Raw genomic sequence first — 17,282 nt, 5'->3', positions numbered from 1 at the left:
TAGATTGTAAATGTCTAAATCTCATTAAGTGAATCCACACCTTCATCTGATCTAACTCTCCTAGATTTCTTTTATACCTCCTGCTTTCATCCATGACACTGACCATTTATAATCCCAAAAGTCTCTTGAAAGCAAGCCCTGATGTCCCTTGATATCTGTTGTTTTACATTCTAAATATCTGTAGCAAATCGGACACCATGGTCATTCTCATCCTTCGCAAAGGTATTTTAAAAAAGCCTTTTCTTTTTAAGTGTTTTTTCAGACACCCTTTTACCTCCTTGTTTCACAGGGTTCACAGGGTGTAGATAAAAGGATTTAGCATGGGAATAACAATAGTGTAGAAGATAGAGAGGGTGTTGCTTTTGTGAGGTGATGTGTTCCCAGGCTGAGCATACATGAAGAAAACAGTCCTGAAGAACAAGCTGATGGCCACCATGTGAGAAGAGCAAGTGGAGAAGGCCTTGCATCTGCTCTTGACTGAAGGCATTTGGACAGTAGTGATGACTGCATAACCATAGGAGATAAAAGGCACAAAGGCAGTGCCCACAATAATTGATCCACATAGATCCAGCATTACTATTTCACTGAAAAGTGTGTCTGAGCAGAAGGCATTCATCACTGCAGGAACATCACAGAAGTGGTTTATTTTTTTGAGCCCACAAAAGGACAAAGCCTTTCTGGATGGTGCAATTGATGCAGCCTGACAGTTAAGAGCCCACCACTGTGAAAACATGAAGTATTTTATTCATAACGACTTTTACAGCAGTGGATTGCAGATGGCAGTGAATCAGTCATAACCCATCTCAGCAAGGAAGAAGACTTCCGTTGTGCCAAAAATAGAGAAGAACATTTGAGAAACACAGCCATTGTAGGAAATGATTCTTCTGCCCAATGAGAATGTCAGTGCTGCTTTGAGAGTGATGACAGAGGAATAGCAGATGTCCAAGATAGAAGTTCTCTAGGAAAAAGTACATCGGAGTGTACAGCTTGGAGCCCATTCTAACGATGAGGATCATGCAGGCATTTCCTACCACAGGGACAACGTACATTACTAGGAACAGAAGAGAGAAGGAGTTGTGATCCTGGATGAGATTTGAACCCAACCAGAATGAACTCAATTACCTCAGTGTGGTTTTCCATGTTTCCTTTCAGATGATGTTTAAATAAGAAAGTAGGACTTAATACTTTGTCTGGAGAAGCAATTAGAAGAATAAGATAAGCAATAAGATATATGAAACATAAGAACAATGAAAAATAAAGACAGATGGAAAAAAACAGAAAAGGGATTCATCTGACATATCTGAAGATTCTTCTAATGTATTAGTTTGCAGATGAACCAATTACCCTGTTATACTCTCTTCAGTGTAAAGGAACATTGCATGCAGCTCATCCAGACTAGTTTAAAGGTCTACTTTACAATCAATCGGGAACCAGGCATTTAATTCTAAAGTTAGTCTAAACAACTAGTTCAGATGTAACTGGGGAGCAAAATCTCACCCTAAGACTGCAGCTAACCTACAAAAGGCTGCCATCCCCTCAACAAAAGAACAAATGAATATGCTTCTTCAGCTGATACAAAACAATTAAAAAACCATATGAGCCAAGAAATGCACAAAAGAAGCATGGATAATTGTGAAAAAATAAAAGCACCTATTATTAAGAAAAAAGGAAACACTTCTTTATGTGAGAAACTGAGGGGTTTTTTATTTTTTAAAAGTACTGGGAACAAAACCCTCAAATGTTGAGATTTTTACTTAAATGTTCTCTATTAAAATGTTTACTTTACACAGTATGTTGAAAATAATATTAATTGACATAACATTTCAAGTGACTCCTTATCAATTACATTTAGTCATTTTGTTTCCATAAATTAGGTGTCATCTCACCGAGGCTTGGATATATACAGTGGGTTGATGCTTATATTACAACTAATAATTTAGATTACCTTTAAATTCAGTGGATAGAAATAAACAATCCCACTTCAGAATATTTACCATAGAAAGTATGAATAACATTCTAGGATTTTCTGTTTCTCTCCACTGACCTAAAGGGACGTCCACCTCGGTCATAGCTGTCTATTCTGTATGTATAAAGATGTATATAGATGTATAAAGCTGAGTGATACAAATATCCATCCAGTTACTGGTATTTTCTTTGCTCTGTTTCATTTCCATTAGACACCCTCATTATAACCCTCATGTACCTAATATTTTTAAAACAGTGAATGAATTTTTAACACTTTACTTCAGCCGTCTCTTTATAATCCTTGAAATGTACCCTCAGAAGCACAATTTACCTCTTCTTTGTTCTTATTCTGTTCAATTATCTTAGAAAAGGAAATAACTTCAAAGAACTTCTCTTTGCATAACCTTGCTCATAAAATATTTTGTCTAGTTTCCTTTAGGATTTAGGTACAGAGAACCTAAGTTTAGACAGTCAAGGTCTCATCCAGTCTAGGCCTATTGTCTATCGCTTCTTCTATTGTCAAATCTTCCTCTGTCGTCAAAAGAGAGAAATAGCTGCATCCACAGTGTTATTCTTCTAGTACTAACATACCTGTTTAAAACAGGGTGCGGGAAAAGTCCCTTAGAGATATCTATCTTCATTAGAAAAGGAATCAAGCTAGCAAGAAAACAAGAAGAAAAAAGAGATACCTTTATGCATAACAATGTAAAGGAAAATGTCAAAACTGTGTCAGTATGGCCAACCATTTCATGGATGTGTAGTCTTTGACCTAATTGTCCTTATTTTTAAATCTTTATTTTTACTCTGGTTTTATGTGGAACCATCAATGATTTAAATGTAACAGAGACAAACATGAAAAACTTCATCATAATAAAACACCTTTGCAGTGGAAAGGTAACCTATATCCTATTAAAAATCATTTTGTTGAAATAACAATTACTACTCATTTAATTAAATGGCTTTTTTAAACAGGTTAACAGAAAACTAAGCTGTAGCAGCCAAAATAAAGAGCCACAGTGTTCTCTTGGTCAGTATTTTGCTATTTTGGCCACAATTCTTGTCAGGTAATTCTGGTATCTTCCAAAGTGGGCTATGATCTAGACAACAGGAGTTTTAGATAAAGTTTCCAGGCAACAGGAGCTTCAGAGACAGTTAGTGAGCTCCTAATCGTCCTAACTCACTGTCAGACAGCAGGAGTTTCAGATTCTTAAAATGTGCTTAAGTCTTCAAAAGATCTTGTTTGAAGCAGTTGTACCCATGGCAGCAGTATACACAGAACAAGTTATTCCAGCAAGTGTCTTAAGGTTTCCTCCCTGGAAAGCTAGGTGTTTCATTAACTGCAAGATCTGAAAAGGCTGTCTGCTCGTACAGGGTATAGAATGTACCACATACCATGGTCTCAATTATAAACTCAAACCCATATTTAACATGGTCATATAGATATGCACTCAGCTGACAGTTTTTTACCTTTTTTATTTTTTTGTTACAGAGTATTAAACATTTTGAATCACTGTGATATTCTGAGCATGGAGTAGATTTCTTAGAGGCACCTTTTATGCAGGCAGGCTTTTAACTAATAATCAGATTTTCTCACAGATATTAAATATTTAACTCAGATGCATCAGGTGTGTCTCTAGACTCCTTCATAGTCAATGGGAAGACTTGGACCGTAGTCTGTGAGTCAGAGTTTAAGTCCTGCTGGTATACTGTTGGATCCAAAACTCATGCAGCCTGAAGGAAACATCGAAGTGATCTATCCTGTGGATTGTGTCTGAATTTCTTCTTGGAGTGAGTTGTTTGGTGTGCCCTGGGCACAATAAAGTTATTCAGGGTACCAGGGTCCTGGTGTGAAGCAGACTGAGTCGAAGTTACACTGTAATTACACCACAGCATGCACTACTCACATTATACTCCCTCTATTGTTATATTAGAAAAGTCGTCTCCTTCAGAGGATGTTTCATTTTATCCTAAATTAGGTATCTAAGACAGTTAAGATTACTCATCCTTTTCTGCTGCCTATTTCTTTCCAGGGACAATAACAAAATCCCAGGGTAAATAAATCAGATGTAGATATCTGAATTTTACATGGCTTTTACAATCCCACCCAATGTTTTCTGGACCTAGTAATCTATCTAAGGCAAACAAAATCTGGGGTGTAGTTTCTAGCATTGCCAAACATTCTCTAAAACTGGAGCAGTCATTCAGCTGAAGACTTCTAAGAAAGGTAGACAGCATAGAATCACAAGCAAAAAAATCCTCCCAACCCAAACCCATAGTATATACATAGATCAAACTGAGATTTATCAAGGTCTAGTTCAATAAATATGATTACTGGGTACATGAATAGGAGCGTTTCACTTCAGCATGGAATAAGGTCTGGACTCCTGACTTTAGTTCATCAGCACTGCCAATTGATATTCATGAGCAAAGCCCATTCTTAGGTGTGTCTTGTGCAAGTAAAGGTCTTCCTCAGGGCAAACCTGACTTCTTTGTTTCTAAGACAATATATGAGAGGATTCAGAAGTGGCACAACTACTGTGTACAAGAGTGATACCAACTTGTTAGCACTGTAGGTATACATGACCTTAGGGTGGGCATAAGTGAAAAGAGTGGTGGAGTAGAACAATATCACTACAGTTAAGTGGGAGCTGCAGGTGGAAAAGACCTTTTGCCTCCCCTGAGAAGAAGGGATCTTCAACACGGTGAATAAGATGCAAATATAGGAGGTGACCACAGTACACAGAGGCACCATGATGACAATCAGAGCCAAGATGAAGTCCACTAGCTCAGCCAAAGAGGAATCGCTGCAGGACATATTCAGTAGAGGTGAAATATCACAGAAATAGTGATTGATTTTGTCTACATCACAGAACGAGAGCTGGGCTATAAAGCTCAGCTTGATGGAAGAAGTAATCAAACCACACATCCAACAGCCAGCTGTCAGCTGAGCACAGAACTGATGATTCATGATGAGTGAATATCGGAGAGGTTTGCATATGGCCAAGAAACGGTCACAGGCCATAACAGCTAACAGAATATACTCAGTACAAACAAAAGTCACGAAGAGATACAACTGTGTCATGCACCCCTGGAATGAGATATGTTTGTCCTGAGAAAGGAAATCTATGAGCATCTTTGGTTCAATGACAGAAACATACCAGATCTCTAAGAAAGACAGATTTCCTAGGAAGAAATACATGGGGTTTTGCAGACTGTGGTTAGTTTGGATGATGAGAATGATAAGGAAGTTTTCCAACACAGTTAATAAATAAACCAAAAGTAAAACAGAGAAGAGGAGCAGCTGCAGTTCAGCAGTGGTGGGAAAACCCAGGAGAATGAAATACATGACACTGGTTTCATTCCTCCCACCCATTCTGTAGGGGAAAGATGAACCTTATCCACCTACAATAAACTAATACAATGAAACCTATCCAGACAGGCTTAAATTCATAGCAATGGGTTACACCACCATTTAAGACATTCTAAAAGTCCAGATGCTTTGTTGCTGGGTTTCTAGAAATTAGTTTTGTGAAATTCATCTAATCAATTCAGAATTTTTCATTGTAAAAAGGTAAATGTTTTTTACTTTATACTTCATGGAGATAAATAGGCACTAGCAGTCCTATCTCATCTAAGACACAGGCTTAAAATAAGCCAGATGAATCATACTATCATATTGTCCATCAGTATAAAGAAATGCTGGATTATGAGCTAATACATAGACATTTACATCACCAAACTTTTAGTTTCTACATCTATACATTTCTAAAGTTATATCACGTATATCCCAAGAACTGTGAGGGAAATGCAATGTAACATAAGGATATATACAATCTGATTTTAAAAACCTCCAAACAGATCTGAAGGACCCCATCAGAGGTTTCTATGGCTAGCTCTGAAGAGACTTACATCTACATAAACCTTATTGAGGTACAAAGGTACACATAGCATTCCGGTTATGGTGTAATTGCAGCTAATTATAGTTCTGGGTCTTGTTTGTCTGTCACTAACTCAGATTGTTCCTTCAATAATAAGAATACTTCAGCCTGTAGTATGAAAAACAAAATTGTTCTCAACCTTCTGTAGTGGGAATTCAGAGTGGAATCCACTGCCTTAGTTGATCCTGGAGAATATGATCAATAAGGAACAGATGAAGTGTAGACTGCTGTGTCAGATGCATGATTTATACCAGCATAGATGAATGAACCACTTTATTTACCTTCAGTGTCTCATGGGATTTGACCTAGAAATTATAGATAGCCTCCCAGTGGAAGCAATCACGGAAAGAGGGATGCTATTGTTTCCTCTGTGATTCCATACAGTGTAGAAGTAAGAAACTGACAATGTCTGATATTTTCTGAGACACTGGACAATGAAATAACACCAGCTGATAGCTACTCATTTTTATAGGGCAGAGGAAAAAAAAAAAAAAAACACCAAAAAAACCCAAAACCAAAAAGACCTGAAGCAGAGATATGGCAGTCATTTACCAAAGACTAAACTAGAAAAAGGTTTCAGTGCCCTAAATCTAAATCCAGAACCTGAACTGGCAATCAGTTTTGGAGTAAGTAGTTTCTCTTACACTGGAGTTATGAAAAGCCATGCTATGTATTTTCAAAATAGCACAGTAGAAATATTATGTTGAAATGATTCCTCCAATAGTGTGAAATGCCTCTGTTAGATAGACTGAACCAGTTTCTCAAGTTGCCTCATCTGTCTATCTTGACTGATGACATTGACATACAGAAATTCTGTTCAGTACCCGCATGCCTGATTTAAGTACTCACAGTCATGTACAATAATTATCAACTAAAGCCTCAGCTTCAAAATGGAGTTTTATACATATATTTACATTTAGGTTTATGTTAGATATAGGATTACTTTGTCCCAATTTAAACACCTAATATGTAAATATTTAAGATGGAGTTCAGCTGCCTAAACACAGCAGTCTAGTGACATTTGGGATGTTCTCTATTCTTACTGGCTTCCACTTACAGAAGTCCCAAAGAATAGAGACAAAGGAGTCCAGAAAGCAGTTTCAGTAGGCAGTTAATTTATTTGTTCAGCTAGGTATCTATTTCAACTCTCTTCATTGTACTGAGTTGGATTGTGCTCATATAACTGCAACCAAAACCCTCAGCACACACGTAAACATGCACATTCATGTATCTGCATCTGCACTGTAGAGCCCTCAAATTAGGTTAGACTAATCCTGCTCCTAACATCTAAGGTACAGTGAAAGCGCTGGATCGGGTAAGTATATGTTGCTGTCTACTGGCATACTGGATGTTCTATGGTATCCAAATCATCTCCAGTCAGCCAGAAAATACTCTGCAAGACCTACAGAAGACAGATGCAGCTGCAGCTGGAAACCAGAAAGGATGCTATAAAGCATGTAGCATATATGCAGGACTGGAGCAAAGGAAACCTCATATGGAAATACAGAGTTTTCAGAGTGGAAAATACAAAGTTCTGTACCTAAGCCAGAATAACGACATACTTCAGTTAGGCTGAGAATCCATTGTGGCACCCTTGATAAAAAAGACCTGAGAGTTATGATGGATGCCAAACAGAACAACAAGCAGCAGTCAAATGGTTCTAGATCCTTATACATGGGTGAAAGAGTTGAAGCCAGAATCCCTACACACATGCAGTTCAAATTAATTGATCTACAAATTATCAGTTACGCTCTCTGCAACCTGAGATTTTCATAGGATTGATCTCACCTGATTTTATCTGTCTGCAATATAGACAACTCATAAAAGCAGCATGCCTGCCTGGTTTTATTTTACAGTCAGTGAGGGCAACTCAGCACTTCTGGAAAATAAACTGCTTTTAAAGCAGATGCTTGCCTCATGATGAGAGGAATTTCCCTCTATAAGTACCTATTTATGACCTGGACTATAAAGGGATTGGAGGGCAGCTGATTTTGACTCAGCTTATTAAATATTTGCCTTCTACACAGCAATAACTGTCTATGTTGAGATAAACTCATCTGCTCCTTTTATGTCAGAACTACTTCTCATCTGTGTTTGAGCTACCTATCTGAATTCTTATAATAGGCAAAAGGCATGTATACAGCAGATCTAGACAGTAATTCAGCTTCTGAGTACAGTTCTACAGTTTGTGATGTCTGTCTAGGACACTAGCATTGCATGATGGTGTGGCAGATCAAAGACCTGCTGGGATAATGATGTAAGATATGTGGCTGAGCATTAATGCTGTTGCTTATATCATCATAACCAGAACATCTTTTAAGTGAGAATAGTCAGTCAGACCTGGAATAAAGAACATTATGCAAACCATGTAAATAATTCCTACTTCTTCTTTACATTTTCATCTAATATGAAATAAATAATTAAATAAATATATAATCTCTACCCTGATACCATGTCTGTTGATCAGTTTCACACAGAACATGTAGTAAACCACATAAGTATCCATGGTAAAATCAATAAGGACTGAGATGAAAAATGAGATTTTTCCCCTCCACATTGTTTTAGATGCCTACTAAGACTGACAGAAGGAGGACCTTCTGCAGAAATGCACCTTCCCAGTCAAGGAGCTGAGGTTGGGCATCTCAGCTAGATACCTCTGTTGATGTGCTTGTACCACACTGTTAAGGTTTCAGTTTCAGATGTCTACCATAAAGAAAGGATTAAGTGCACCATAGAAGTTCCCCTCACTTCTCTCCATTGACAAAAAAAAAAAAAAAGACCACCACCAAAAACTATATGTAGACTTCTACACTGTAGATTCAATTGCCTACATGTAAGTGTCTAAGCTTAGGTGTAGACTTCTATACTGGAGAACTCTGATCTAGCTAGGTAAATATAAAGTACTAAAAGGGAGATGTTTATCTCTCAATTAATCATTCTAGAGTTCTTTTCGATCTTCAGAGGGAAAAAATAGAAGATAAAGATAGAAGGAAAAAAGTAGTCCTATGATGTAATTTGTCTTACCTTTATTTCACATCTACCATATGATGAGAACAATAACTTCCTAGCTCTCAGCTAGCCATACCCCATAGGTGTCTGCTGTAGTGGAGGAAATGAGCAGCTGAGAAGCTATGGATATTTCATGCCACCTCTCAAAGGAGGTGTCTCACCTGAGTTGCTTTAGTGACTGTAAAGGAAGTGTGGGTATTCAGACGAAATATCAAAAGTTGAAGAGAAACATGAAGGAACTTAATCTTAGCACCATCACTTATCTGGTGACTTTGGCATTCTGATTTAATAAATTACATTTATTTTCTTTACTTATTGCTAATTATGTTGTGTTTATTTAAGTAAGGACTGTTGTTTAAGAAAAGCTCTCTGACAGACAGTATGTTGGGGAGGATTCCTCTTGACATGGAATTCAGGTGAGGACAGTAAAGAGAGAGGTTTCCACACAGCTAAATGACCCATAGAGAAGAAAGGAAAAGGGGACATGAAACAAAAAACATAGGGACACCTTGCAGCGTAACAAAGATTGTGAAATTGCAGAGAAGAGCAAGGAGTAAACACACAGTCTAACCTCTGATGCCAGGGACAGAAGGACTTCCTATGAAGAAAGATGGGACAATGACCTGAAACAAACACTAGGACAGAGATGGTCCCACAAACATAGTCTCCTACAGTGAAAGGACTTGTTTATAAACACATTGTACTTCTATTTAATGCAGATCATTTTGAGACTTTCTCTGCTAAGAAAAGCTTATAGATATTATATATTTTGCAACAAAGTCTGTCATTTAAGTTTAAAGAGCCTGTTCTTCTTTTGGAGTGCTTAGTAAGCCCAGACAACAGAATAATGATGGGGGAAGACACCTGATTCTAAGGCAGTAAAAAGGTAGTACTGGAACTTCCCTAGGTGAAAGATATTAAAAGATACTGAGAGAGGGCTGCTGGCTTACAGGGTGTCACGTACTAAGGATGTAGCTACCATATAAATTTGACAAATCAGCAAAACCAAAGCTAATGTTGAAAAAAATAAATAAGGCTGACTTGTTTATTTGGAGGAAGGAAAGGGAGTAAAAAGGATTATGAGGGGTAGCAATCAATATCATTAGGGCTGTTCTGGGATCTATGCTGAGCAGCCCTGTACTTAACCAGTACAGCCTAGTGTAGGACAATAAACCTGTTATTCTGATCATATCATGTGTGTTGGCTTGCTTTCACTGTCAGAGGTCTCTAGTGCTGATGAGAGAACTCCCAAAAGGAACAGAGAACAAACTGAACTTCCTAACAGACTGCCTCTGGTTTAGACGGGCCATGTGAGGTTAGAATTAGAACTACAAGCTTTCATCCATATTGTGTTCTATGACCTTCTCTAGTCCCAGGATAGGCAGAAGATGAGGATTTTAAGTGCAGGAAGCTTTGTGACCACCTGTATAGACAAAGCAGAGCAGCTTCATCTCTTGTGGCTGGAGTACACCTGTCATTTAAAAAGCAGAATTGGAAATGAACACTAATATGCTCACAGTGACCACTAATGTGGTGAAATTACAAGTGTGGAGCAGCCAAATGATGTGTGTGGCATGCAGCTGTCTTCTTAGGAGATAGATCAGTGAGTAGTTAAAAGCTTGAGGAATTAATTGATCCCAAGCCTGTAACTCCTGTAATGCAATGCAGACAGAGCTTGACCGTTCTAAAAAAATGATGAGTGATGAACAGTATAAAATTTGAGCATTCCGGGCCATCTAGCAAGAACAGAATTGCCATCTACAATATTTAAGTCAAATGTTTTCAAATAGTTAAAATAAAGATGAACTTTTTATTAAAAGAATTTCAAAATAAATTTTGACTTCACTTAAAGAGAGGAGCGTATCTGAGGCTGCAGAATCACAGCATCATAGAACTGTTGAGTTGGAAGGGCTGGGCAAGCTTGGCAGTTGTATTGGGTCTACATAGCAAAGTTTTGGTAGCCGGGGGTCCTGCAGGGTGGCCTCTGTGAGAAGAGACCAGGGTCTGCCCCCAGGTCAAACAGAGCCAGTTTCAGCCATCTCCAAAACAGACCCACTGCTGCCCAAAACTGAGCCCATCACCAAAGCTGGTGGCACCTCTGTGATAATATATTTAAGAAAGGGTAAAAACACTGTGTGGCAATTTGAGAGAGAGAGTAAGAAAAAGGTGAGAGAAACAGCCCTGCAGACACCAAGGTCAGTGAAGAAGAACGAGGAGGAGGTGCTCCATGCACAATAGCAGAGATTCCCCTGAAACACTTGGCGAAGACCATGGTGAAGTGTGTTGTCCCTCTGCAGTCCATGGAGGACCACTTTGGAGCAGATATCCACACTGCAGCTCATGGAGGACCCCAGGCTGCAGCAGGTGGAGTTGCACTGAAGAAGGATGCAGCCCATGGAGATCCCATGCTGGAGATGGCTTCTAGCAGGAACTGCAGTCAGTGGAGGACCCATGTTGGAGAAGTATGTTCCTGATGGACTGTACACTGTGCAGAAAACCCTTGCTGGAGCAGTTTGTGAAGAACTGTATGCAGTGAGAGGGACCCCATGATAGAGCATGGGAAAAGTATGAGGAAGGAGTGTTATGAACTGACTGCAACCCCATTCTCCATCCCACTGCACCACTTGGAAGGCAGGATGTAGAAGAGTCAGAAATTAAGAAGTAAAGTTGAGCCTGGAAGAGGGGCAGAGGGAAGGTGTTTTTAGTTTTGTATTTTTTTTCCTCACTATCCTATTCTATTTTTAATTGGCAATAAATCAGATTAATTTTCCCTAAGTCAAATCTGATGTGCCCATGAGGGTAACTGGTAAATGATCTCCCGGTCCTTTTATCTCAGTCCATAAGCTTTCTCATCTTATTTTCTCCCCCTGTAATGCTGAGGCATCCAGCAGCCAACGAAGCCACCACAGCAGTCTCTCCAAATCATCCTCTGAACTGAGCCACTGGCAAGCATCAAATCTTTCTAGATAGCTCCTCGGGTTGACAGGTCAGGCCTCTGTGCCCCACGGAGTGGACTTCCCCTATTACTGTGACTTGCCACATCCTTCTGGTACTGCTGTGTGGTTCAGGCTCAGATGGCACTGATTCTTCTTTGGATAGAGCATTCAGCCACCTATCTACTTTGAGGGCATTGAAACCATTCTGTAGCTGTAGATCTGCAAGGAGAAGAACAGCCCTCTTCCTCTTGACAGAAGTCAGAAGGTTACAGTCGTTATTGTCATGATGCTCCCATTACCCATGTTTCCATTACACAACCTGACATGGACTCACTATGGCTCTCCCTCCTTCTGTACAGGTTCATGTTCTTGTAGCTGCAGGTTCTCAGAACATCCTTTCAATCGATTTTATCATCATCTCTGATATCATACAGTCTTCTGACCTCTTCCTACAGATCCTTAATGTGCTGACAAAGATCCTCAACCAGCATATGCCTCTGACAGGCACAAACATCATCTTCCAGCTTCAGCAAGAGACAATAGGAATTGCCTGAAACCTGAAGTGCTTCATCCTCTCTTTGAATCTCAAATCTGAGCTAAGACCTCTTTTCCCAGAGGTGATTGCTTCAGGCTGGGCTAGAGAGACATAATTTCGACAGCATATTCATATATTTATAGCTATCTGGCCTTGTTCCTTCTGTCTTCATGTAGATAACTCTACTCCTAAAGTTAGGGTAGCTCTCACCCTCAGCTAGACAAAATGGGAATGGTTTCCTCATGTATTCAGTGAAAAAATGCAAGGTCCTCCAGAGAAAAGTTCAGATAATCTTGCCTAAATTTGTCTTTCTGTATAAACTTTTATCTATGATTATATAGGAGATCTGACTGTTAAAGCAAAACTAAGGGCACTTAAAACAACATTTAATTTTTTCTTTCCTTAAAACAAGTCTCTGGTGGGACTCAAAAGGACAGAAGGTCATGTATGTCTATTTCATTCATATCAATCAGTTCCCTGTAATTTCCAAATTTCAAGAAAATAATACTTGGACTGTCTTGCTTCAGCTTCTGAAGTACAAACCAGAGCTTTTCACGAAGTGACTTAATCATAAAATCCAATTATTTCTGTGTGGTTTTCTTGCTTATATAATCTCTTAATTTCTGTCATTAAATCTGCTAATGTTTCTGCAAGGAAACTATTTTTCTGAACAAGACCTTTTGGAGAGCATCCTTGATTTCCTGGTTCCTCAGGCAGTAAATGATGGGATTGAAGAGAGGAACAACAACAGCATAGAGAGCAGACACAATTTTGTTTGTGTCATGAACTGGAAATGTTTTGGGCCTCACATAGATGAAAATGCTTGTCGAATAGAAGACAATGACCACTATAAGGTGGGAGGCACAGGTGGAGAAGGCTTTTTGGCAACCTTGTACAGATGAAATGTGAAGGACAGTGAAAATAATATAGGTATAGGATATGATTACTATAGAGAGAGGCATCAGAAGAATAAATAAGGCAGCCACAAAATCCATAAGAACAGCTCTTTCCATATCTGTGCAGGCTAAGTTCAAGAGAGGAGAAACATCACAGAAGAAATGGTTGATTATATTGGGTCCACAGTATGTTAGCTGAGAGATAAAAAATACTTTGCATCCAGAAACTAAGAAACCAGTCATCCAAGACCCCATAGTAAGGTAGACACAGACAGTGTGTCTCATGATATTAGAGTAATGGAAAGGCTTGCAAATGGCAACATAGCGATCATATGCCATGACAGCCAGGAGGAGGCACTCAGTGTTACCCAGGCTGAGGAAGAAGTACAGCTGTGTCATGCAACCCATGAAGGAGATTTGCTTTGTCACTGACACGAAGCTCAGCATTGTCTTGGGGAGTGTGACTGTCACATACCAGATCTCCAGGAAGGACAAATTACTCAGAAAGAAATACATAGGGGAGTGGAGGTTATAGTTTGTCCAGACAGTCAGGATGATGATAATATTTTCTGCTAAAACTAAGAGATATGCAGTGAGAAATATTGCAAATAGGAGAATCTGCAAGCGAGGAGCAATGGGAAATCCAAGGAGAATGAATTCTTTGACCATGCTGTGATTGCTCATGTCCATGTCTCCAGTCTAACTCTGTAAAGACAATGACATCAATGACTTACTATTAGTGATTATAATACATTAGAATACCTTTCTCTCTTTCTCTTGTTCTACAGTTGTTTAACATTTCTTTCACACTGCAGTCAATATTAGCATTGATAGTGCTATAATTACTAGTTTTATTAACTATTAAGTCATGGTATTTACACCAAAATAATGATAATTCTGAATTCTCTCAGTGACATGTCTAACGTCTTCTAGAGGGCATTATCTGTTATTATGTCTAGTAATTTTCTAAACTGTACCATGAACTTATTTGTGAATTTGCAAACAGTTGCCAGAAAATCTGTCACCATAGATACTTCTTAAAATAATAAAATATTATCAACAGCAATAGCAGTATTTACATAATCATCATTAATGCATTATTATTTTGTAAAGTTGAAACTTTAATAAAGGTCAGAATTCAAACTGTAACTTTAACAACATTTAAATAATAAGCATAAATAAAGCTTTTCTACTCTATAGCCCATGTGTCCAGAAATTGTGGTCTTGATCCAAAATCCAATTTGAAAATTCCCTACATTGTCTCACATTTTTCAGAAATTTTGAGAAATTTGCCAGTTTGTTTCCATTTTGTATAATATATTTCAGTTCTTGTGTAAGCAGGGTTTAAGCCTGAATAACTAATAAGTGTTGGAGTCCTCTTTCCTGTGATAAGGGCAAGATTCAGCTGGATACCCCAGTCTATCTGAGCTGTCCAAATACGTATGTCATATACACAAGATGTACAGTAGCCCTGTGCACTTCTGGAATAGCAGTTAGAAACCAAGTGGGATAGCTAAGATCTAAGTCTTGTTTCAGGCAATTGAATTGTGTGTTAAGATATTGACTCACTTGCCCATAAATAGTTGCCTACTAGAAGCTGACATACCATGTGGTACTTGAATTATCAATTAATTCCAGGTAGACATAACACAGGATCTATAGAGGACCTCTGTCCTTCTGAAATGACAGCTGGAGGCTGGGAAAGGTATTTTTTCGCATCTCAAAAGTAGATGACTTATTCAAGTCCATTTTGTTACATTAAATTGGTATCTTGACTTGTGAACCGATGTAATCCCGTTCACTAACAGTACAAGTTCAGAGACTAACAGACTGATTCGGTCTAAATATAGTTATTTATTGTTATTTGAGATAGCCTAGGCTATCCAATATATAGCTCATCAGCTGGTAGATGACCTTCTGAAACAATATTTGGAGGATATCATCTAGGATATCTCAAGGAGTACTAGACACTTACATGTAGGTAATTGAATCTTAACTCCTATCTCACACTTCTACATGGAGACACAAAAACTAAGAACCCTTAATCTGTCAGCTGAATCACATCACTGCTATCTAATCGCTGGGGAAAACGAGACACCAGTGAAGTGAAATTCCAATGACACATATATCTGGATGAACAACCCTGAGGTTCTTTTGTGTTTTCTTTGTTAACTATGACAAAGCCAGGGTTGGATTTCCCAAACTTTGATGTTTAATTTCTAAAGGCTTTGAAGCACAAATTTTTTGTTAATGAAGTAAAATCATGCAAGTAATACCATGAATAATTTATTGAAAAAGTTTCAAAACTACCTATTCTTTTAGTCTACTATGCTAACATCAACAATGCATTTAGTTCTCGAGTGCCTAACTATAGAGACCTACAATAATGTCTTTTGTAACTGTAGGTCCTTTTTCTAAGAGTTATTTGAACAAAACGTTATATTAGGGAAGGGAAGGGAAGGGAAGGGAAGGGAAGGGAAGGGAAGGGAAGGGAAGGGAAGGGAAGGGAAGGGAAGGGAAGGGAAGGGAAGGGAAGGGAAGGGAAGGGAAGGGAAGGGAAGGGAAGGGAAGGGAAGGGAAGGGAAGGGAAGGGAAGGGAAGGGAAGGGAAGGGAAGGGAAGGGAAGGGAAGGGAAGGGAAGGGACTGACAAAAAGATACTGCTGAAAGATACTGCTTCCCTTTTTTTCTTTTTGTTGCATGAAAATTCACAGTTGTTTTGTGAGAAATAAGATCTATTATGTGGCTTCTCACTAAAAAGATTTAATTAAAAACCTGTATTTTCTGTCTTTTTTTTTTTTTTTTGCTAGCTTCATTAGCCAATGTACTACTTAGCAGACTTAAAAAACATGTTATTAATATTTATGATAAGAAATACTAGATTAGTAAATATTTCTATTTCACTTACAAATTTGAGTCCTAGTACCAACGTTGAATGGACTGTTTGAAGTTCAGAGAGACTGTGCCATGACATCTGTTTATTATTTCTTCACTTTCCTGAAGACTTCATCTGTGCATTTGACTTGTTCTTCCAAAGGGACCAATTAAAGAAACAAATTATTTCTTCTCTCTCCCTTAGCTTGGCAATAGTATTTGTCATTGAGCTTAAAAAAAATAACCACCTGAACTCTGAAAACAGAAGGTCTGGTAATCTTCCAGTAGCCAGAAGCATATTAGGCAAATAAGCAGCATTCTTATTTTGGTGAGTTCTTTTTTCAGAGGTTTTTGACTAAAACTGTTGATTAAATTGCTGAACAAGTTGTACAGCTGCTCATTAAACAGATCCTTTCAAAGGCTTCTCCTCTAATCAATGTGAGGCATGTAACAAAAAAGTTTATCTTACTCAGCAGAGAAAAAGGGATTTGGGCCTTCATACTCTATAGGGTTTGTCTTTCCCTGACACTGCAGATATGACAAGGAAAATATTATTATCCCACATTTAAAGACCTGTCATGAGGTTGTACTTGTATAAGCTGGTTGTCTTAACTTAAACAGTGGAGATAAATGAACATTGGGTAGGATTTATCTTATCCCAAAGAAAACAGTTAAGACAAAATTACTTGAATTGTGCTCTAGAAGGGATTGAGCCATTACAAAATAATCTTGTACAATTAGCTCAAATGAAGGTAATTGTTAGGTGCTGTTAGGGTTGGATGAGATGAATCCCAATCATGACTATATATTTTCCTAAATTCAGAAGCTTAGCTGAGCTGCTAAGTCACTTATCTTCTTATGTGTCAACAATGAGATATTGACATCTTCATAGTGATCTGTTCTGCTCATTATTAGCTACTTCTATACTGCTAAAGGGATTGATTCCCAAAAAACAGGCCAAGGGGTGCAGAGGGATTACATTCATTTTGCTCAAGACTAGTTCCCCTTAGAATAAAATGTCCAGGACAATTCTGCACAGCATTTTTTCTAGATCTTCTCTTAAGCCTCTCTGATGACCTGAGGATCTCAGAAGAAGTCCTTCCTTATTATTACCATTCTTTTCTCCCACCT

At 38.4% G+C, this 17,282-nt stretch overlaps 2 protein-coding genes and 1 pseudogene across 2 annotated transcripts; all 3 read right to left on the bottom strand.

Annotated features, from left to right (window-relative positions):
- Positions 1–292: 292 nt before the first annotated feature.
- On the bottom strand, positions 293–1,140 carry LOC141933970 (olfactory receptor OR9H1-like; annotated as a pseudogene).
- Positions 1,141–4,402: 3,262 nt separating this feature from the next.
- On the bottom strand, positions 4,403–5,338 carry LOC141933969 (olfactory receptor 6Y1-like). The gene has a single exon (XM_074849115.1). It carries the CDS (start codon positions 5,336–5,338, stop codon positions 4,403–4,405), a length of 936 nt encoding a protein of 311 aa, XP_074705216.1.
- A 7,683-nt stretch (positions 5,339–13,021) lies between these two features.
- LOC141933967 (olfactory receptor 6A2-like) lies at positions 13,022–13,969 on the bottom strand. Its single transcript, XM_074849112.1, has one exon. The coding sequence runs from the start codon at positions 13,967–13,969 to the stop codon at positions 13,022–13,024; it is 948 nt and encodes a 315-aa protein (XP_074705213.1).
- Positions 13,970–17,282: the final 3,313 nt, after the last annotated feature.

This window comes from Strix aluco, chromosome 24 (genome assembly GCF_031877795.1).
Source record: "Strix aluco isolate bStrAlu1 chromosome 24, bStrAlu1.hap1, whole genome shotgun sequence".
In the NCBI taxonomy this organism is placed as follows: domain Eukaryota; kingdom Metazoa; phylum Chordata; class Aves; order Strigiformes; family Strigidae; genus Strix; species Strix aluco.
The sequence above is the reverse complement of the archived record's forward strand: the minus strand, read 5'-3'. Positions and strand labels throughout refer to the sequence as shown.